This window comes from Pseudochaenichthys georgianus, chromosome 9 (genome assembly GCF_902827115.2).
Source record: "Pseudochaenichthys georgianus chromosome 9, fPseGeo1.2, whole genome shotgun sequence".
Classification (NCBI taxonomy): Eukaryota; Metazoa; Chordata; class Actinopteri; order Perciformes; family Channichthyidae; genus Pseudochaenichthys; species Pseudochaenichthys georgianus.
In genome coordinates this window covers 20,518,619-20,540,725 of record NC_047511.1, presented here as the reverse complement: position 1 = coordinate 20,540,725, position 22,107 = coordinate 20,518,619, and the positions used below count along the sequence as shown (strand labels likewise).

At 40.0% G+C, this 22,107-nt stretch overlaps 4 protein-coding genes across 6 annotated transcripts; all 4 read left to right on the top strand.

Moving 5' to 3' along the window:
• The first annotated feature begins 79 nt into the window (after nucleotides 1-79).
• Nucleotides 80-6,167, top strand: isca1 (iron-sulfur cluster assembly 1). Its single transcript, XM_034091849.2, has 4 exons — nucleotides 80-193; nucleotides 2,684-2,737; nucleotides 4,475-4,580; nucleotides 5,392-6,167. Exons 1-4 carry the CDS (start codon nucleotides 113-115, stop codon nucleotides 5,538-5,540), a joined length of 390 nt encoding a protein of 129 aa, XP_033947740.1. The 5' UTR covers nucleotides 80-112; the 3' UTR covers nucleotides 5,541-6,167.
• Nucleotides 6,168-7,016: 849 nt separating this feature from the next.
• On the top strand, nucleotides 7,017-9,003 carry LOC117453008 (uncharacterized). 2 transcript variants are annotated; one of them, XM_034091844.2, is made up of 4 exons: nucleotides 7,017-7,052; nucleotides 7,143-7,215; nucleotides 8,102-8,549; nucleotides 8,766-9,003. In XM_034091844.2, exons 2-4 carry the CDS (start codon nucleotides 7,156-7,158, stop codon nucleotides 8,891-8,893), a joined length of 636 nt encoding a protein of 211 aa, XP_033947735.1. In that variant the 5' UTR covers nucleotides 7,017-7,052; nucleotides 7,143-7,155; the 3' UTR covers nucleotides 8,894-9,003. The 2 variants fall into 2 exon arrangements, with proteins under 2 accessions (XP_033947735.1, XP_033947734.1); XM_034091843.1 differs by lacking the exon at nucleotides 7,017-7,052 and having other exon boundaries at nucleotides 7,063-7,215; nucleotides 8,766-9,002.
• Nucleotides 9,004-9,949: 946 nt separating this feature from the next.
• kiss1rb (KISS1 receptor b) lies at nucleotides 9,950-14,284 on the top strand. 2 transcript variants are annotated; one of them, XM_071204353.1, is made up of 7 exons: nucleotides 9,950-10,068; nucleotides 10,204-10,429; nucleotides 11,100-11,224; nucleotides 11,493-11,628; nucleotides 12,449-12,687; nucleotides 12,777-12,929; nucleotides 13,773-14,284. In XM_071204353.1, the coding sequence occupies exons 2-7, from the start codon at nucleotides 10,231-10,233 to the stop codon at nucleotides 13,848-13,850; spliced, it is 930 nt and encodes a 309-aa protein (XP_071060454.1). In that variant the 5' UTR covers nucleotides 9,950-10,068; nucleotides 10,204-10,230; the 3' UTR covers nucleotides 13,851-14,284. The 2 variants fall into 2 exon arrangements, with proteins under 2 accessions (XP_071060454.1, XP_033947827.1); XM_034091936.2 differs by having other exon boundaries at nucleotides 13,503-14,284.
• A 1,806-nt stretch (nucleotides 14,285-16,090) lies between these two features.
• psat1 (phosphoserine aminotransferase 1) lies at nucleotides 16,091-21,907 on the top strand. Its single transcript, XM_034091935.2, has 9 exons — nucleotides 16,091-16,294; nucleotides 17,703-17,763; nucleotides 18,128-18,197; nucleotides 18,883-19,088; nucleotides 19,855-20,027; nucleotides 20,393-20,562; nucleotides 20,810-20,938; nucleotides 21,162-21,299; nucleotides 21,508-21,907. Exons 1-9 carry the CDS (start codon nucleotides 16,238-16,240, stop codon nucleotides 21,605-21,607), a joined length of 1,104 nt encoding a protein of 367 aa, XP_033947826.1. The 5' UTR covers nucleotides 16,091-16,237; the 3' UTR covers nucleotides 21,608-21,907.
• The last annotated feature ends 200 nt before the right edge of the window (nucleotides 21,908-22,107 follow it).

Below are 22,107 nucleotides of genomic sequence, written 5' to 3'. Positions count from 1 at the left end.
AACATCTGTCAGTCATAGTTTTAGCCAATCGTTGACGGTCTGTTTATTTTGGACGGTTGGCAATTTTCTTACGCGCTTACGCAATTCAATGTTGTGATTTTACTGAAGCAACATGTCTGCCTCCGTGGTGCGAGCGACCGTCCGAGCGGTCAGCAAAAGAAAGATTCTGCCTACAAGAGCCGCACTGACACTGGTAAGTCATTAGCTTTGTTAATAAACGCACATTAAATAGTTTTCTTCGCGTTCAATACATGTTAATACACAAAGTGTGGCGTTAACATCCTGCGCCCGTGAACGTTACGTGATCCAGCATTAGGTAAGCTAGCTAACCTTCTGTCACTTGAACGCCCCACGCAGTAAAGTACAACCTTTACCGAGCTTTCCTGCAACATGACAGTGACACATGTCCGCTTGTTGATGTTCTTATATCTGTTTTAGCTGATGTTCACACAAGGGTGGTTATACAATCACTCGGTCCTAAGAATATAACTGGCCTTGGCTGAACTAGATGCTAACCTTTGCTAAGCTAAGTTGTTGGGTAATGTGCTTTGGACACCTTTGTTCAGCTAGTTAGCCGCATATGAATATTTTGACATCTATAGAAATCTTTAGGGAATTGTTGGCATCCAAGTGGGCAATATGTTATAGATGTGAGCAGATCTGATGGGTGATTTATTAAAGTTCAGAGTAAACGAGTTGAGGCACAGAGGCTATGGGGCACAAGGGCATCCTCAATATTCAATATTATGTTAATCCTATGGTAAACTAATGGAGCTGGTCTCTCTTAACACTTTCAAGTGTTGCTTAATGACCGAGAAGAAGAAAATGCTGTCTGTAGGTTATTTTTACGATGTTTAGATGTTTGTTCTGTAACTGTGCTGCTGCCTATCTTGGCCAGGACTCTCTTGAAAATCTCAACGAGACCTCCCTTCTTAACTAAAGTTTAAATCCAATTTTTTTTAAAACAGCTCAATCATTGCATGTTGCCCTCATCAAACCCACATTTACTGTCAATCTTCACTGTTGTTAGCTGACGACTAAAGGAAATAATCGTTTGTGGCACATCACACAATGTTGTTTTTAAATGTAAACTAATAGATTCAGGGTAGCAATGTGTCAGTGCACAGTGACTGTTTGTTATAATGTCACTGTTCTGGTGTTGAATATCAGCCTGGCGAGCTCTGCTGTTGGTGGTGTTGCCAGATAATGTGTGCACTGGTGGTCCGAGCTGATAAAAGATAGTGCCGAGCAGGGACGTGCACAGACATTTGGACCGGCTATTGCTCTAGACTGAAAAAAGGGCCTCCCAGTTCAATAGGCATTATTCTTATCATTCTTTATGAGCACAGTAAGGTATCTAATTACTTATTTATTTAGTATTTCATAACTTAATAACAGAGATGGTCAAACTGAAGTAGAGACATAGCAGAAATCCTACAATGAAGCGGGACAGTGAAGTGTACTCCTGTGAGAGGGTGATCAAGAAAAGAGAGCGAGCGGCCCCGTTGAGGGAGTTTACAGAGTAAAAGACACAGACAGACAGACAGAATCACAATAACATATTTAGGTTTTTTTGTTGTAATCAACCGATGGTGTCAAGAGAAAGTAAAGTCCCCTGGTTTGTCCCCTATACTCTAACACCAGGCAGGCATTTGGTGTGATGACCATAGCCATATGAGGCCGAGGACTTTCCCTTGCTTCCAGCTGTCAGATTGTAAACAAAGTCACGTGACTTGGGGCTGACGAGGTGTGTTTCCCTCAGCGAGACGCTACAATACTAATTGTGGGCTTATGTTGATTCGGCCACAATAGAAAAAAAAACTCTCGCTCCCTCCAGAGGGGCAGGTCAGACAAAAATGGCAAACGGGCTGTTGCCTGGGCAACATTAGCCAGTACCTGTGCACGTCCCTGATGGACAGTTTGGTCATTATACAACTGGCTGTCACACATTTGAGATGTGCTGTACATTTGGCATCAGCAGCTCCACTTAGCTTAAGGGATTCATTACCACTGTGTGGCTAATAAGATAAGATACGATGGAACTTTATTTATCCCCTTGGAAATTCATTCATTTATAGCAGCAACAGTGTCAGAATGAAAACCAGGATTCACACAAGGTAAAGATAGAATACAAATAATAATACAGCTAAAGTAACTATTAAAACAAGATATCGCAGTAAAAAGTTGAGCATTTTTATGAACATGTTAATTATATTTACATAATGTCCACTCAATTGCACAAGGGGCTACAGGGGTGTGTTGTATTGTTATAGAGTGTTGGTACTTGCCTGGGCAACAGAATATTCTCAGTGGGGAGCAAAACTATTCAAAACAGTCATAGAAACCTACACCTGCACCTGCACCATGGACTGTATGAAGCACATTGAGCAAAAGTATGACAAACAAAAAACAGTTACCGTTTTTTAAACAAAAGCACTGCTTCCATTACATGTCACTTGTTAGACACTTTTATCCAAAGCAACTTACAAACTCAATACTGAGGGCAATCCCCACAGGAGCCATTTGGGGTGAAGTGTCTTGCCCAGGGACACAACGACATACAGTAGGGTTTGAACCTGTGACCCCCTGATCCGAACACCAACGCACAATCCACTGCACCACACGCCTCCCATCTGAATCCAATATTGTATTAACCTTTTATCTTCTATTCCGTTTCCTTTAGACTCCAGCAGCTGTGAACAGGATCAGTCTTCTGTTGAAGAACAAGCCTGGATTTGTAAGTAACTGATAGGACGCTGAACATCATATTGTCAGACAAACAGTGCTGCCACAGGGTGCTGTGTGGTTTTAGGATTACATTTTCAATTTACAATAAATCAAAAATAATGTATACTTATCTTCTTTTGAATTGTTGTATCGGACTGTGTTATCTTAATCTTATATATAATGGAATAATTAGGTTAATCACCTTTTTCCCTTCCTATGTGTGTTTTTTAGGCAACATATCTCTTGAAGTAGGATTTTAAAGAACTTTAGTGATATCAAGTGGCAGCAGACGATCATTAAACATCTGTTATTCCACACTGAATTTATTATTTTGCTGTTACCAAACTTGGCCACATTCGCCAGTGGTCAGACTCTAGAGGCTTCTCAATACTCAAAACTCCCCTCCTCGACTCCCCTCCTCGAGACTTAGTCCCGCCCACAGGAGATGCGAGCGGAGGACCGAGGAGGGGAACCGAGGAGAGAGGAGGGGAAGCAGCAGACGTTTAAAGAAATGAGAACTCCTCTCCTCTGAGCGGTCATATTAAAGCGACGTCCGTTCATTATTACGTGCCAACAGCTGCATCAGCTGTCGAGTGTTTTGTCATATTTTATAATCTCTGTTAGATCAGCTGAACATTGTTCCCCCACATATTTACCTTGAATTCATTGAGAGTGCGGTATAATGAGACAATAACAGGCTACAGATGCGGACACACACACATATATAAATATATTTATATAAATATATTTATATAAATATATGAAATTTAAAGTATGAGAGCACTCTCATAATAACGTAACACAATCAGAGACTGGATATATCCCCCCCCACTCTCTCTGGTCGCTGAAATGGGGAATTGAAATTACGGGCCAAAAGTTGTATTTGCAAGTATTAAAAGTAAGCAGAGGACACCAAACCAACTAAGACCTGTCTGTCCGCCGCATCTGCGCACACACTGTACCACACACACACCTACACACTGTACAGGACACACCTACACACTGTACCACACACACACACACACACACATACACACACACACACACACACACACACACACACACACACACACACACACACACACACACACACACACACACACACACACACACACACACTGTACCACACACACATACAGCTCCTAAAGCATAATCAGGCTACAGCCGTTGTGTATTTTATTATGTGAAGCACTAAATGGTTTTAGAAAAATATCGACTCTTTGTTTGTATATATCTACTAAACTAAAGCAAATAAAGAGAGTAGGTCTGTTATACTGAGTGATATTTATTTTACACACTGCTCTGCTTTCTGCAGGACCTCACAGCTGTTCTCACTGTAAACATCGCGTTGCAATGAAAGCAGTTTCTAAAATAATATCCAGGGGATGCATGCAGAGCTGTCATTGGCTGAGATAAGTCCGGCCGTGTGTCACGCCTCCACCGTTCCCGGAAATGCATCCGCGGAGGAGCCGTGGAGGAACCATCAGTGTATCCTCGGTTATAGCTCCTCCAGAGAGCCTCCTCGACGCTCGATCCTCGGTCCTCGGTGTGCATTTAGAGAAATGAGACGTCCTTCAAAATGGCGCGCTGAAATTCATTTCCGGGTCACTACCGGAGGACCGAGGAGTCGAGGAGGGGAAATTTGAGTATTGAGAAGCCTCTAATGTCTCATGCGGCACTGTAAGTAGTGATTTATAATGGATACCTGACAATGAATGGTGATGTCGTTGTGTTCGGTTCTTCATAGATCGCTATGAAGGTCGGAGTGAGAACGCGTGGCTGTAATGGACTGACCTACACACTGGACTACACCAAGGAAAAAGACAAATCTGATGAGGAAGTACTGCAAGATGGTGAGCCTTATCTCATTGTTTTGCTATCCTTGTAATAAAATGTAAAAGTTGGGTTCAGGAAGCCTGGAAGAACAAAGATCTAATACATTAAACTCTCTTTCTTTTTTTACAATGAATTACAGCATACATTGCTTTTTGACACGGAGCTTTTTTTTTATACTAAAACTAGGTTTGCTGAAGATGGAAATGTTCAAATTAGGGCTGTCAAAGGCAACCCTTTAATGTCTGTACGTCGTTTTATTGCCGCTGTATTGCCGCTGTATTGTTTGACTCATTGGCATGGGCAGAGGAGAATGAGTTAACATGAGCTGTTGTTGCCATGGTGAAACATGATGAGGCTTTCAAGGTCTACAGTCAAACAAAAAAAGCATAGGTACATCTTAAAATGATGTGTTCAAACGTAATAATATAAAATGTAGTTTTTGGAGGAACTTGAATATGTACAGTTGTGTGAGGGAGATTTTTTTTTAATGAAATCAAATATTAAAATGAATATACACTCATTTATTTGGTATTAAACAGGGGATTGAGACATTTGGAGTTTCACTAGAATTATTTTTTATTTTAATCAATTTACAGACCTATTTCCATTCATAGAGGTTTTATTTCAAATTGTGCTTTTTGAATTTTAAGGTTTGTTTTACTGATGGGAACGTGTCATACTCAGTCTACATACTAGACTGTGATATTATGTTAATGTCTGTTTCCTTTTATCTTGTCTTAAATATCATCGTATTGTAACGTCGTATGGTATACTACATTTAGGTAAGCAGTTGCGAGTGGTGACGGCTGTACTGTGCTTCTCTTGCAGGTGTTAGGGTGTTCATAGAGAAGAAGGCTCAGCTGACCCTTCTGGGCACTGAGATGGACTATGTGGAGTCCAAGCTGTCCAGTGAATTTGTCTTCAACAATCCCAACATAAAGGGCACGTGTGGCTGTGGAGAGAGCTTCAACATATGAGCGTGGTGGAGCTCCTGTACCCTGGCCTGCCTATAAAGACTGAGACACTGAATGTTGGCGAGGAAGTGGGACATGAGGACATCTGAGATGTGGAAGTGCCTGCGCTCCTCTTATACCGCTCTGACTGCAGAGGAGGCCAAGTATTGCATAATAATGCTTAGAGGAGGTTTTTAATACCATCTGTGTAGTTGTCTAAACTATCTTGACTTGTTGATTTTAGGTTCAGATACCTCTCTTTTTTCGCTTGGCTCCGAGTCTAAAAAAAAACCTTATAAGACCTCAATAGCAGGACTTTTTTTAATTAAAAGTGATTTGCTCCAATTTAAAACTTTCATGCTGTAAGACAGTGTTCTATCACCCAGTGGCAAGTTAGCAGCAGTATGCAAAAGTGGAAAAGCTTTTATGAGTTTGTAAAGTGTATATTTATATCTCTGTGTAAATATAAATAATGTATCTCCCTTGAACCACGCACACAAGTAAAAAATCACGCACAAAATACATTATTCCCTCATATAGGAGTACATGAGGTTTATGTTGGTTTCTTCATTATTTGAGCAAAGCCAGGACTTTGTGTTTGTACTGTGCAATATGTCTCTGTACATATGTGATAATAAATAGCTAAATACAGTCATGTGAAATTGTGTGGCCACTGTTTTTAAGTTTTAAATCAGATTTTTAGCTAACTCAAAACAACATTTGAGATCATTATATGAGATTATACGCTCCATTCTTTAGATGATACATTAAAAAAGGGGGTAGCATATGGACATAATGTGAACTGTGACAAATAAAATAGTTTAATAAAAGTTAGGCAAAATCACATTTCTTTAAAAAGAATCTCGCAGCGTATTATATTAACGATACATTTGTTATTTTTCATTATTCAGATAAACTGTTAATTGGGAGCTTAGCTTGTTAATGTGAAATGTAACAAGTTAAATAATCCTTATTTTAATTAGTAGTTATCTAACTTTAAATATTTATTCTGGTATTAACAACGGTAGATTCCTGCGATGGTTGTGTTTTTGTTCCATATAATAGTTTTTTGGGGAGAAAATGTGGATAAAGAATATTTTTGCTGCTGAAAATACCCTTTGATGACTTTAAAACAACTTTTCAGGTTATTTTGTTCAATTATATGTAGGCTAGTCTTTCTAATAAAAAAATGTGGTATGATGCGCAAAAAATATCCTGCAACATTTCATTCTTTTGTTTATTTTAAATTGAAGGTAACGTTCACATCCATGAAATCTAGTTTTTCCATGCAACATTTACCTCTCCAACCTGAGTTCCTTTTTTAAATCATGGCATTTACTTTTGCAAATCAAATTTAGTTTATTTATTTAAAGAGAGATTGTTGGATGAAGAGACGGGGTGACTTTGAGCCAGAAAAAACGTAATCATTGGAGAAACCAGGCCAGTTGTCATGGAGATGGCTCAGTTGTTATGGTGAGAGCACAAGTGTTGGAACCTAATTGAAATGTCAACGGGGAAGTAACTAAGGACAAGCAGGTATCATGGTTTTCAAATATATATGTTAATAACCCATATTTTAGGGTGTTCATCGAAGTAACATGTGGCTGCTCTGTTCGATGTTTGAAGGGCCTTCGGGGTCATGGACAATCAAAACAAGGATGGAGATCTGCTGGACAACAGAGAGCATAATGAGCTCAAGGTAGTTAACAAATGAACACAGCATGTATTGCTATATTATAATTTTGCTACAGTTTCAAAGTGAACTCTAAAATGTAGTTCAGAGAGATATCATCAATTAGAGTAAAGAAGTATGTGCAGATTGATTAAAAAAAACACATCAACTGTTATACTGTTGTGTTGGCTTCAGTTATCTAGAAAATAACATAATTATTAGGTTTGCTTTTTCCACTTAAGGACTGCTGAACAGGCTGTGAATGAAACTTTGACATGTGTTAAGACGGAGATGTTAGTTACCTATTTAAAGCCGCATCCAAGTAATATTAGCATTCATGTAAAGTTTAAAGATGGAGAAGCACTCTCCATCTGATGCTTGGCATTCCAGTTATCTATTTAAATGTATCACTATCATTGGTCTCTACCAACTGCTACGGGACACGTATAGCTCTATCTAGCAGCTAAAAGCTCCAGCATGTTCACTAACTTTGTTTTAGTGATAAGAGGTGGTTTCCAGAACCTTGTATTCAGAAACTAAACCAGCTGCTTGCAGAAATTGCGCTCATAAAAAGGTGAAAGTGAACCAAAAGAGTAAAGCTGCAGCCGGAGAATCAAAACAACTCAAAGACTGGAAGTGCACAGTCGGTAATAGTCCCATGTTGTTTTTTCACTACAACGGACCCCTTTTACTTTACATATATTTAGATTTGTGCAATTTGAGCTATGAAGTCCAATATGTTGACAAAGACAAAAAACACACACACAACCACCCTCTGTGGGAACTATGAGGTATGAATTACAGTAGAAAAGTCGCTGGAGGTTGATGTGCTTTAGAAGAATGTTACTAAATATTTCATCTCTGTCAGATTTCTGTGAAACTCCCCCTCTACCTGTGTCTGCTATTCTCTCAGATTTCAGAGTTATTAGCGGCTTTGGCTGTGAGGAGATCTCCATCTTTTGACCCCCGAAACATCAGCACCTCCCTCTCCACCCTGACGAACACAGGGGCAGGCCCTTCTAAAACCAATGGGACCTTTAGATCCAGAGCCACCCTCCCTGAAAACATCAGGCAGCTGTCGAGGCGGCAGTTTATGAGGCGGGACTTCCTGAAAGAGAGTTTACCAATCCCTCTTCCTGCGCCCATCAGCACTGCAGTGGCCTCTTCTCAGGAGGAGCATCTGCAGCCCAGTTTACCATCCTCGACATGTGTCTTTCCTGCTCACCTGGCAGACAAGAGGCTGCCCTCTGACTCTGTCGGCTCTATTGGAGAGCGACTTGAAGAGCGAGAGATGCATCCACACATCCTCGGGGTGCAGGCTCGGAGCAGGAGGACACTGCCTGAACAGAATCCCCAATCCGGTCAATAATAATCGTAACATTCATAAATACACATAGATATTCTGAAGACAGACCATTTTCCTGGGGTTGCATAATGATAATAATGTCATGGCAAACAAAGCTACTACATTATGGAGCAAATGCAATTCAAACAATGACCATGTTTTAGTGCATAGACCATTGAGTAGATCATTTGTAGATCCTTCTATAACTATTGTCATGTTGATCCTGATCCAGGGCCGACCAGTGCATGGTTCTTTGAGGACTTGACAGACCTCCAGAGGAAGCTGTTTTCAGGTGCCTCAAAGAAGTCTGGAGCCACAAGGAACTTTGCAGCAGCTGGGAAAAAGGCTTGCGACGACTAATCCAAACCAACAGAAACGATAAACTGGAACCAGAAGAGATAGTTTGTCTGTTGTTTTAACTTTTTGACATAGAACTTACAAAGTCAAAAAATGATGTTACACATGATTACTTTTTAAGGAGACATAAGTTCAAATATTAGAAACACAGCATGTAAAAGATGATCTAAGTCTAACGCAAATCCAAACTAAAGGCACCGTCTAAATTTGGTATTTTGCAGAGATGTAAAACAGATTTCTTTTTATTGTGGAAATAATAGGTAGGAGCAACTGTACTCAGATGGCAATGCAGCTCTCAACACATTTAACCTAAATATATATTTGTTCATGCACAGACAGGTTCTCTAAAGTACATGTTTTATATGTTTGAAGGCCAGAACTATACATCAAAAAACAACAAACTGTAAACATTGAATTGAACACTTTTTATCTCCACTTGTGTACCGCTGTGCAATTGGCACTTGCTACTCTGCAGCAAATCTCATGAAGGATGTAATGACAGCTATAAAAACGGGTTGTTGTTGTTGTTGTTGTTGTGGCGTCTGGCGGTCACCACAACCTCCAGCTGACTGATTCATGTTCATGTTGGTTTGCAGGTAAGTACCTGTTTTTATGATTTCCCTGTTTGAACCACTATGGTTCAGTATTGATGACATTAATTGCGAAGGTACGGGAACCTCTAGGCTGTACTTTTAGTAGATTCACATATGCACATTTAAAGAGGAAGTGGAAGGCAAAGGAAATAATTATTCAGACAGACTTTAACTGGAAAAGAGTTAAGGATAAACTGGGTCTTTTGTGACATCAAAGTTGAACATTACACTATTTTACTATTCAGCTGCAGACACATTGCAACTTCTGGATGCTCAGAGGATTCCAATCTAGCTGCAGTCATTTTACAGGGCACCGGGCCCTGGGCAATTACAGCTAATTAAGGAGATTAGGTTTAAAAGCTACCTCAGTCGCTCTTTCTTTTGCTCTCACATAAACACTCTCAGAGCCAAATGTCCCCTGTCTCATCCAAACACCCCCCCCCCCCCTCTCCCCATATATGGTGGGGGGTTACAGTGCTTTCATCTCAGACCTGCAGTGAACAGAAGAGCAGCGCATCACTGACCAGCGCGGGACAAAAGCTTTGTATAGCGGAGAGAGGAACACTGTGGAAGCAAACAGCACAGGTAAGAGAAGCATTTCAGAAAAAGCATAACATGTCTTTATAATTTGATGTCATCATCTTTTAGTTACATTTGCTTAGATTATAATAATAACATCAGCCCAGATTTGACCACATTTAAATATTGTCTGTACCACAGATCTCCACCTGGCTGTGCTTTGTGAAGATGACATTGGGAGGCTGTGAGTCTGTGTGCAACGAGTCTGCAGCTCTGGAGGGCCAGGGGCCCCCGGTGCTGGTGGACGCCTGGCTGGTCCCCACTTTCTTCAGCCTCATCATGCTGGTGGGCTTGGTCGGGAACTCGCTGGTCATCCATGTGGTCACCAAGCACCAGCAGATGAAGACCGTCACCAACTTTTACATAGGTAACATTTTGTATGCGCACAGCAGCTCTTTTCTTGTCTTTTCAGTGTCAAGTGAAAGAAATGTGGGAGAGGGATGCCCCACACGATAGATAATTGTGTACAAAAAGGAAATCTAAACCGAACAAAAGATAACTAAAGAGATGAGGGGACTCTTTCTGCAAGGCAGTAATGTAATGCACATGAAAGGCACCTTCTAGTTTTCTTTTAAATAAGCAAAGGTTTTATTCATAATCAGTTTTACTCACCAAAACTGTGAATGTTTAAGGTCCGACAAAAGCATTTTCCTCCTCGTAAGATTTGCAATACTGATTTTTTTTTTAATGTACTTTCGATTTAAAAGTGGTATTCTTCTGTCCTGCCTGGTTGTACAATACTTTCGCGTTAGTACAATATTATAATGCTCCATCCGTTCATCGCTGTGACCTACTCACAGCAAAGCGTTCCACAGTCTTTCTAAAAGATCAAACACTCCACAGGGAACCGTAAAGCTCTCAGTTAGTTTAGTCAGTTTATCAAATTCATTGTTAAAGTGTATTACTTTATACCTTTATCAATAAAAGCAGCAAACTGCTGAACACAGGTGCGTTGGGGAACTTTTGAAAGAGTGCATTTCTACTTGACATGTCTTGAATTAAATGTCTCTGTTTGGGCTATTCTCCTCCTCTTCCAGTAAACCTAGCCACGAGCGATATCTTGTTTCTGGTGTGCTGCGTACCCTTCACTGCCACACTGTACCCACTGCCCAGCTGGATCTTTGGAGAGTTTATGTGCCGACTGGTAAACTACCTGCAGCAAGTGAGAGATATGCACAAATAAACACACAAACTCAAACAGGTCTGGAACCTCTGGAGAACATTACTTCTATTATCAAGGCATAACAACTGATTATATCCCATGTTGACATTCTATTATGTGCAAAATAACAATTTTAGATGTTAAGTTACATAAACTATGCGACTCAACCTAGATGCAAAACATAAAACCTACTTGAAAATGTCATAGAAAAAGGGGAAAAGTGTTTGTGTCCTTGAAACAAATCTTCCCTGTGACCTTCATGTTTCAGGTGACAGCTCAGGCCACATGTATCACTCTGTCAGCCATGAGTGTGGACCGCTGCTACGTGACCGTCTACCCTCTGCAGTCGCTGCAACACCGCACGCCTCGCATGGCCCTCGTCATCTCTGTGTCTATCTGGATAGGTATCACTCAAAACACATTATACACACAATGACAATGGGAGAGTCAGATCAGCGAACGGTGTACTCTGTTTACCTTCTAATCACTCTTATTATTATTATTTATTCAAATCAAAATCAAATCAAGTTTTATATATAGCACATTTTTAAACGATTTTTGGTCGAGCCAAAGTGCTGTATATATATAATAAAAAAATAACCTACATCAAATACAACAGCACAGTTTGTGCAGCATATCAGTATGTCCTTAGACCCTCACATCGTACAAGGAAAAACTTCCGGAAAAAACCACACAGTTTATTCACTGTATTAAACTTAAGTCGAAATATTGAAGCAGCTGAGCTTTGCTGTTGTGTTAAAAAGGAAAAAATCATGAAACAAACATTTAATGCAGACTGGAGTAAACATTCTTTCTGCAATTTATTTGGGATTATTGTTCCGAATACATTTATTTTTTAATAGCCTCTCTTTCTTTTGGGTTTTTAGGCCTTGCTGTCATGTCAACATTGATTGACTGACTGTAATGCGTAAGTGTATACAAGGATTTGAAACGTTTTTAACTTAGGTTTAATTGTTATCAACATCTTGTCAGCTTAATATCTTCTTAATGAAATAAGACAGTTTAAAATAACTACAAAGTCACACATAACAATTGGGGATTTTCCATTTCCTTCCTTTTTTTGAAAGCCCTTTTTAAAACAGTGCCCAATGACAGCTTCTAAGATGGTTTTGTGTAACAACAGGTTAAGCATATAGTGGCAGTAATGGAACTTTTTATGAACACCATGATGAGTCCCACTGTCCTGTGCTCTTTCCTCCCCAGGCTCTTTGCTCCTGTCGATCCCTGTCGCTGTGTACCAGCGTCTGGAGGCAGGATACTGGTTTGGCCCTCAGACGTACTGCAGTGAGGTCTTCCCCTCTGCTAGCCTCCAGAGAGCCTTCATCATCTACAGCTTCCTGGTCGTCTACCTTCTACCCTTGCTCACCATCACCGCCTGTTACGCTTTCATGCTAAAGCGCATGGGGCAAGCCAGCGTGAATCCCATCGACAGCAGCTACCAAGTAAGAGAAAGATATAGGAATGACTTTCTTATTTAATCCACAAAATACAGATTGTGATATAAATAATTACAAAGCCTCTCTAACGCCAGCTCCAGGCTCATGCAGAGCGAGCAGCAGCCGTACGGGCGCGCATCTCCCGGATGGTCGTGGTGATGGTAGCTCTCTTCCTCATCTGCTGGGGCCCCATCCAGGTCTGCATCCTCCTGCAAGCTTTTGGCCTCCGCAGTTATCTTCTATACAAGGTGACACATTTTGTATTCATATTTTGGGACTTATTATATATGCACAGATAATCCAAAATGGTGCAGTCATATTTAACCCCTCATTGTGCAATCTGGATTTGAAAATGCAAACGATGAAAATAAATGTAATCCTAATCTTTGGCCACAGGGCAGAAGCAAATACATATTTTATTTAAGCGTATTGCTAACATGCAAAATTATACCAGGATCCCAAGTTCCCTAAATTGAAATGCCTTATAATCTGTGTTCCACTTTCTCTGCCTCTCCATTTTCTTGTTACCTTGCTCACCTCAAACTGTCTTGTGCAAAGTCATGTTTGTGTGCCATCCTCAAATTATGATATAGTCTATTCTAATTTGGTTTAATCCTTTTTTTGTGTTGCTCGAAACAACAGGCTGAATCAAACCTTATAGTGGTAGACTTTGTAGTGAGAATCAATCTGAGTTGAGCAGTTCCAGGTAGTGACAGTGAATGACAAGACTTTAGGGACAGAAATTGATGCTTGTCTTGGTTCTAAAACGGCCACAGATTGATTGTCTTTTATCTCAGTCAGTCTCAATTCTGCATCCACAGCTGAAGATTTGGGGTCACTGCATGTCTTACTCCAACTCCTCCGTCAACCCGCTCGTTTACGCCTTCATGGGCAACAACTTCAGGAAGGCCTTCAAGCACGCCTTCCCCGCCGTATTTCTGTGGCGCACAAGGGGGAGAGTCAGGGTGGGAAACATGGACACAGAGGACGGGGGAGACGTGGGCCGCCAGGCACCCAAAGGAGGAGCAGAGCTGAACTTTCTTTCATCTGTGTCCTAAAGGTCACACTGTGCCCTCATTGTTTATTTATAGTTTGTTCTGGAGATGAGAGCACCCTGGATGTACACTGGTCATCCTGACTCAATGTGGGCTTCATATAGAAAATACTAACAACAAAAGTAAGTAACAGGTTTAAACCAACACATCCAAACCATAATAACTGCCATGTGATCTCTTCGTAGGAGCAGAGCAGTCAGGAGCCTATTGTGACTTTCACAAGCTGCTGAAACACGTCACACGTTTCTAGTTTCCAATTTATTTTATTGAAGGTCAACGTGTTTGTGCTCTGGGCTTTATTGTCTTTACATTATTTCATGGAGATAACTGTCCTTTATGGACAGCAGCCTTGTTGAATATAATGATTTAGTAATGTAAGAAGAATCTGGGATAAACACTATGCTTTGCCTGCTCAAGTTCTGCTTGGTCTTTTTTGTTTCTTTAACTTGGTTTCACTGCACTACGGGGTATATTAGGTATTAGGTATATATTTGGGACCATCAGTTGAGCTTTACCTTTCTATCTGTAAGTACTCTAACAGGCTTTTAAGTATGGATATAAACTTTTCATAAAGTAAATAATAAAACAATTATATTAAGAGTTGGTATGTTTTTGGATTTTTTGTTTTGTTAAATTCAGTGTTGCTGACTCTGGCAAGTTAACTGGATTGCCAAACATGAAGCTGAGATTTTCTTTATGAGATAGTTCTGCTCCTCTGATATCCGCTGTACCCATCAAATATTTTCCTCCTTTATCTCCTTTTCTTACTAAACATGCAACCTGTGTCTTTACAGAAACACTTTGAACAACACTGATTTTGAAATGATGATTTTGTATTTACTACTTTACTTTTAATTGCTTAATAGGCTACTGTTCATTTTACACGATGGCATCCATAAACATGAACACAATTAAAAAAGAAAAACAATGCAAGGCTACATCTGCTACAGAGTTTAATTCATTACATTACATTACATTGCATTTAGCTGACGCTTTTATCCAAAGCGACTTACAATAAGTACATTCGACCAGGAAGACACAACCTTGAGGAAAACAGAATCATATAAGAACATCAGGTTTCAAAGAGCCAATCGTTTCAAGTGCTGCTCAACTGGCTAAGCCAGTCCTATATTAGTATATAAGTGCTCTGTTAGCAGTTCTTTGTTAGTCATTCTATCGCTCGAAGTGGAGTCGAAAGAGATGAGTTTTCAGTCTGCGCCGGAAGGTGTGTAAGCTTTCTGCGGTCCTGATTTCAATGGGGAGCTCATTCCACCATTTTGGAGCCAGGATAGCAAACCCACGTGTTTTTGCTGATGGGAACTTGGGTCCCTCTCGCAGCGAGGGTGCAGCGAGTCGTTTGGTTGATGCAGAGCGTAGTGCACGTGCTGGGGTGTACGGTTTAACCATGTCCTGGATGTAGGAAGGGCCAGATCCATTCGCAGCATGGTACGCAAGTACCAGTGTCTTGAAGTGGATTCTAGCAGTTACCGGAAGCCAGTGGAGGGAGCGGAGGAGCGGCGTGGTGTGGGAAAATTTTGGAAGGTTGAAGACCAGACGAGCCGCTGCATTCTGGATGAGCTGCAGAGGTCGGATGGCACATGCAGGTAGACCAGCCAGGAGGGAGTTGCAGTAGTCTAGGCGTGAGGTGACGAGAGCCTGGACCAGAACCTGCGTCGATTTCTGGGTCAGCTGTGGGCGTATCTTCCTGATGTTGACTCATTCACTCATTAAAGTTTACATTTATTTGAATAAACCGTTTCTAAGGAAAGTTGTTTGTCTGTCTTTCACGTGCGTGTCAGGCGCGCGCCCACATTGTGGTGGCGTTACAGTGGAGCCAATCAGTCCAGATCTACATCGATATTAACCAATGACAGCCGTTTACCAAACAGACATGTGACACCAGCCAATAAGATGGCTGTCTGAAAACGTGGGATCCTTGTGCTGCCTTCAGGAAATGCCGATTTTGGTAGTATTTCCACTGCGTGCTCATGAATGAATAACACACTACGAAGCAAACTATTACAAGCCTGGATTATCAACGGGATAAAACTGGGTTAAAGGGTAGTTTTCTTAAAACAAAAGGCAGGTGCCATAAACAGTGTAACAGGTTTTCCTAGCTGTAACCATTCCTCCTGTCCTTTACACATCACACATTAACCCTTCATGGTTTGAAGTGAGGGGGGACACATACAAAGTGTTGTTTTGTGTATAAGGTTATTCCACAGTTCATTTGAATAAACTATGAGGCTTCAGCAGTCTGGGTAAGACAAATCAAGTGGACGTCTTCAAAAGTTGCATTCTGCAGTTTTCACTGGCTATGTTCATTCCTCGATCACTATTGTTTACGAGGATGACGTGAACGCAGCATTTTACACACAGCGAAATAATTGCCAAAGAGTGCAGGAGGAGAGCAGAAGTAACTGAGGCTGAGGGGAAATCATTCACTGATCATCGCTGAACCAAACTGAGCAAGCATCCACCAATAAACATTGTTTTACATCATGGAGCAGAAACAAACCATCAACTTTGGCGCCGGACCTGCAAAACTCCCCCAATCCGTAAGTTAAAATCCTCACTTTTATTAGTCTAATAAAAACGTTGCATAAGAGGAGAAAACTTGTAATGCAATGCAACATGAACACTCAGCATGTACATATTTAACTGTGAATCTGTCGGCCAGTTTTTTTCCTTGCAATGAAAGGCTTGCAAGCAGTCATGTGAGATCATGTGTGTTGGCTGACAGTCCTGCTGTCTGCAGCTCCAACAGGCTACAATGAAAATTGTGTGTGGAGTTGCATCAGCCTCGTTCATTGATGTGGAAAACAGCTCCTTTGTGCTTCATGACAGGAGCAGATGCATCCACTAGATGGCAGAAAAACATCTTTGATGTCAGAAATAAATCCCACTTTTCAGATGTTATAACAAAAGCAATCTTCTGTGTTTTATTATCCTAGTTAGAGTAGCAGTCACAGGCTCCTACTGCTTAATTCAGTCTCATTCACATCTGTGAAGTTGGCATTGTCATTTGTATGTTTAGTTCCTAGCATGAAATACAATATTTGAAGAAATCAATATATATTTAAGCAAGTCTTGCTGTAACTACACTTAAAACAAATCACATGCAATCTGCACAACTATTTGGAGCATTATGAATAGAGGGAGCAATAGATTGAATGTTTAGGAAAGAAAATACAGAACATCTTCAGCTGAGAGCCACAGTGTATGGCTGTTAGGGTTGCAACATTCAGGGAATTTTCAAAAATGGAAACTTTCCATGGGAATAAACTGGGAATTTTCCCAATTGAAGGTTGGCTCTTCATAGGGAACTTAAATATAGTTGGGGAAAGTATATTTTAGCATAATCTTGACGCAAAACAAACAGATGCCATTCAAGTACACTTGAATATCCATGCCATAGAACACTGCTTACTATATGGCTATTGAGACCACACCCCCTACACAGGCACTGTGCATTACTTCATCACATGCACAGATGATTTCGAGAAGACTGAATCACACTTTTGAGCCCAAAGCACAAGACAAATGAAGCCACATCTTTTCATTTAACATTTTGAATGGGACTTTGTGGGGATTTTTGGATGGGGGGTGCATTTTTGTTCATTTTTTAATGAGTGGGGTTGGGGGGGATGAGTAATATTGAACTCAACATTCCTGTTTTCGTTCTTCAATGACACAAATAATTGTTCAATAAAATAATTAAAACTTGTTCTGTTCTACTTAAAAAAACGTTTAAATGTTGTATAATTTTGCATCGAATATTTCCAAAATTCCCCCGCTTAACTTCCCATGGAAACTTTTCCGGAAATGTTCCGCCCCTTTGCAACCCTAATGGCTGTAGACACTTCTAATTCTTGTTGTTGCTTACACTTTTACTTGTAGACTTTTTTTGTTAATGGTTGTTTTAAGATTTTAAAGAAAAACTGAACACCTTGCTTTATATTGCAGGTGCTGCTTCAAGCACAGAAGGAGTTCCTCAGCTACAGTGGTATGGGTATAAGCGTGCTCGGTGAGTAAAACAAAAAATTTGGTGCATTTCAGTTTTTATGAGGAAATAATTACTGTATTACTCGTGATCAATACATATGTTATTGAAAATCTTAACGCATTAAAAGACTGCTTACAATTTTGCTTTAAAGCATTTTTTTCTGCAATTTAGCTTTTCATACTGATCATTGATAGATCTATTCATAATGGGCCTTCAGTGGAAGTGCTTTGACACAAAATCCACAGTCGGCTCTGTGTTCAAAAAAGTTCCCATCCGATTGATAGATGTTCTCCACATTTAAATGTTATTATAGAATCTAGATATTATAGAAAAAATGTGCATTAAAGGTTAGTACATTTAAATGTTTTTGATTCTGTTGTTACAGAGATGAGTCACCGATCTGCGGATTTTAACAAAATCCTCACCAAAACAGAGAGTCTCTTGCGGGAGTTGTTGTAAGTGCTGCTTTTGTTGTTTCACATGGCATCTACTGTATTACCTATCTTTTTACTTCCTGCTTACTTTACTTTCAATATTCACAATATGTATTTGTAACATACTTTGTGGCTGCGTCATACCTAGGAATTTTGTGGTGACATACTTTTAATAGAGCATCACCAAGGGAAACCGGCACACCCACAACCTATACAGAAGAATATCAGTGTATATTAATCTAGCATGATAGGAATAATTTATTTGCCACATTAATTATACCGGTTCATTCTCTTTCATGTTCCTTCAAGTCCTTCACTTTGACTGTCTGTTTTTTAGACTACTGGTGGCTGCATGCCAAAAAGGGTTTAGGGTTGGGCCGTGCTGCAAACATAGTTGTTGTTGATCAACAGGCATGTTCTCCAAGTAGTTGTAACATCAGATTATTCAAGAAGAGTTCAGCCTTGCTCTACTTTTTATATTTTGTCAAAATGTTTGTAATTTTTGTGATTTTCTCTCTCTACAATTTATGAATTATATTTCAAATGAGTTGTAATCTACTAACATGTATGTACTTTACCACTTGCATTTAGTACACCAGAAAGCTTAACAATGGAAAATGGTGTGCAGCGTTAATAATGTGTCAAATAATGATATACTACTTTGCAAGGGACCAGTATTTAACAAAGTGACCTTTCGTCTACACAGAACCATCCCGGACAACTATAAGGTGTTGTTCCTACAGGGCGGGGGGTCTGGGCAGTTCAGCGCTGTTCCTCTCAACCTGATCGGACTCAAAGAGGACACATGTGCCGATTACCTGGTGACCGGCACATGGTCAGAAAAAGCAGCAAAAGAAGCGGAGAAATACGGCAAAGTCAACATTGTCCACCCGAAGCTGGACAGTTACACGAGTAAGTCTGTGTGAATGTTGTGTTGTTGCTGTGGCAGTCCAATTAGTATTTATTGTCTATACTAACAAAAGAAGAAAACTGCAATGACAAGCAGGTCAAGTAATCAGTAAATCAAGACATCTCTTAGAATACATGACACATTTCAAATTCGTGAATTCATATTTTTTGTTATGTTTAAAGTAAGAGTTAATCACCTCATTAAAAAATAGCTTCAGGTCATTGTCATTCACGCTGCATTACGACAGCCCCTCTGCAGAATCTGGCTGTACGCTCAGGCTGTTGCATAATAAACAATAGAGCTATAGACTACCAATGAGACTCTGGTATGCGGGCAGCCTTTTCCACAATGTGGTGTCAACTAGGGTTTACGATGGATTTCTTGTTTGTCATAATTTTGGTGTCGTATTTAATCAGAATCAGAATACCTTTATTAGTCCCACAGAGGGGACATTTTTTTTTAAACAGTTTTTGAAAATGAATTTAAATAAACACTCATTAAAATATTTTTTTTACACACATGTTAGGAATTCTGTTCTTACACAGGTCCTTCTGTCTGCATTTTTTTTCTTTTAATGGAATGTCTTTATGTAAACTATTAATATCACTGTGTTATTTATCATTGTCCTTGTGCACGCATTAGTCTTTCAAAAGTTCAGTCTCTCACAGAAGACAAGCGTGGCTGCAGACTCCTATCTAGGTTGACTGTGTAAGTCTGGCTAACTATTGTAGTCTGGTTTAACTTTGTTTTGCTTTTCCCCCGCCTCAGAAATCCCCGACCCCAGCAGCTGGACCCTGAACCCCTCAGCCTCCTACGTGTACTACTGCTGCAATGAGACGGTTCACGGCGTGGAGTACAACTTCACCCCCGCAACTAACGGGGTGACCCTTGTCAGCGACATGTCCTCCAACTTCCTGTCCCGACCTGTGGATGTGTCAAAGGTGAGGACAAGAAGGATACCCAATACATTTTTCTCTTCTGCTTCCGGGCCCTTTTCCTCCAAATGTTTATATTAATCTGATTTGTTTGTGAGACAAATACTGCGTTAATATACTGTAAATTCACCCATTGAAGTCATAATAGGACCTGAGATATACTGATGTTAAAAAGAAAACACTACAAAATAAAAGGTTATAATAGAAAAATGACCAAATGTTGACCTGTTAACAGCATGCTAACTTTACATGTCCACTACATAAGAAAGACATTTTGACTTGATTATATACACAGCCATATATTTTGCTGATCCATTCAAGTCTGTGGTTATACACAGGCATATTTCAATGTGCTGTCTTGCATTGTGTAGTTTGGGCTGATTTTCGCCGGAGCCCAGAAGAACGTGGGTTGTGCCGGGGTGACTGTGGTGATCGTGCGGGAGGACCTGCTAGGCCACGCTCTGAACGATTGTCCCATTGTGCTGAACTACAAGGTGCAGGCTGACATGAACTCCCTCTACAACACACCGCCATGTTTCAGGTACAGACTCACCTAGGTTTATTGTTAGAAGCTCCCATGTTCAATACAGAGTGAGGAATTTCAATATATTAATGTGAGATATGTAAAATGCTATTTTAAAATAAACATATCCTTGATGCATGTCATAGACATTAACTCTCAACAAGAAAGCAAAGTGTATTTCCCCAAATATTCTTTACAGATATTTAATAACATGTCACAATCATCTTGTTGAAAAATTATTCATTACTTAATGTTTTTTGCTTAGCATCTACATCATGGGTCTGGTTCTGGAGTGGATCAAGAACAATGGCGGCAGCGCTGCTATGGAGGCCCTCAACAAGCAGAAGTCCTCCATGATTTACGACATCATCAACGCCTCTAACGGTTTCTATGAGTATGTATCACAAAACTTCAGATAAATGTGTTAAAAAGATAATAAGAAAACAAGAAAAAAACATTAACATAATTTGGTATCCTATCGGAACTAAAAACATAATAACAAGAGGAAAACCCTTGAGTCTAGGCTTCTGGACCATACTACAGGTTATTTATATACAATTACTGAAACAAGAAATCAGATTTCAATGAAATACTTAGAATGTTTTATCACTGTGCAGGTGTCCTGTTGATGAAACCTGTCGTAGCCGCATGAATGTACCATTTCACATCGGGAGTAAAGAGGGGGATGAAGGCTTGGAGAAGGAGTTTCTGGCTGGCGCTTCAAAGCGTGGAATGATATCACTTAAAGGACACAGGTTAGTGAAACAAGCTTCCTGTTGTTGCATTAATGTCTACCTTTTGCTGTATTTTGTGGTTTACTACAGCGAATACTAGTTCCTATAGTTTTCCACAAGAAAGGTATGGTCAAGTTACAAATGAACAACAGCAGTTCGATACCTAATCAAATTTCTTGTGATGTAAGGTTTTTAGACTTTTAACATGGCGCTTTGTTCCCCCCTGCAGGTCAGTTGGAGGAATTCGTGCCTCTCTTTACAACGCTGTCACACTGGAGGACGCTGAAGCCCTGGGCACCTATATGAAAGTATTCATGAAAGAGCACTAATAAGTTGGCTATTCTTACATTTAGCTGATATGGCACACAGCAGTACATTACTCCAGTACCTCTGGTTTATCTGTAGTTTAGATCCATGTTGGATCTGGATGGTGCACCTTTAGACATGTTTTGTTTAACCCTTTTGTTGTTAATAACTCCTGTTGCCAGTTATTTCTTAATTCCATTTGTTATTATTTTAATGAACATGTTGCCTAACAGTGCGTTGATGTACATACTTTAGGTAATTATTGTTACTTCAAATGACTGTCCAAATTGTATTAACATTCCAGTAAATCGAATTTGGCAATACTGACATTTGCAGTGTGAATTCTTGTTTTATCGACCACATTTTGTTATTTCAATAATAATAATGTATATGTATATAGTGATCTCTTTCTCATTTCTAGTGGCATTTAGCCATGCAAATAGTTACGATTGTTTTTTTCCCAGGCATTTTTTCAATGTCTGAGATTTCTCCTTCCCAAAACAAAAAAACAATGTGATTAACA

Coding starts and splice junctions, on each gene's coding strand:
- kiss1rb (XM_034091936.2), top strand. CDS start 10,231: ATGACATTGGGAGGCTGTGAGTCTGTGTGCAACGAGTCTGCAGCTCTG. Junction 11,629..12,448: donor CTCTGTGTCTATCTGGATAG/GTATCACTCAAA, acceptor TTTCCTCCCCAG/GCTCTTTGCTCCTGTCGATC. Junction 12,930..13,502: donor GCAGTTATCTTCTATACAAG/GTGACACATTTT, acceptor CTGCATCCACAG/CTGAAGATTTGGGGTCACTG.
- psat1 (XM_034091935.2), top strand. CDS start 16,238: ATGGAGCAGAAACAAACCATCAACTTTGGCGCCGGACCTGCAAAACTC. Junction 16,295..17,702: donor CTGCAAAACTCCCCCAATCC/GTAAGTTAAAAT, acceptor TTTATATTGCAG/GTGCTGCTTCAAGCACAGAA. Junction 19,089..19,854: donor GAAGCTGGACAGTTACACGA/GTAAGTCTGTGT, acceptor CCCCCGCCTCAG/AAATCCCCGACCCCAGCAGC.
- isca1 (XM_034091849.2), top strand. CDS start 113: ATGTCTGCCTCCGTGGTGCGAGCGACCGTCCGAGCGGTCAGCAAAAGA. Junction 2,738..4,474: donor TGAAGAACAAGCCTGGATTT/GTAAGTAACTGA, acceptor GGTTCTTCATAG/ATCGCTATGAAGGTCGGAGT. Junction 4,581..5,391: donor TGAGGAAGTACTGCAAGATG/GTGAGCCTTATC, acceptor CTTCTCTTGCAG/GTGTTAGGGTGTTCATAGAG.
- LOC117453008 (XM_034091844.2), top strand. CDS start 7,156: ATGGACAATCAAAACAAGGATGGAGATCTGCTGGACAACAGAGAGCAT. Junction 7,216..8,101: donor GAGAGCATAATGAGCTCAAG/GTAGTTAACAAA, acceptor CTATTCTCTCAG/ATTTCAGAGTTATTAGCGGC. Junction 8,550..8,765: donor TGAACAGAATCCCCAATCCG/GTCAATAATAAT, acceptor ATCCTGATCCAG/GGCCGACCAGTGCATGGTTC.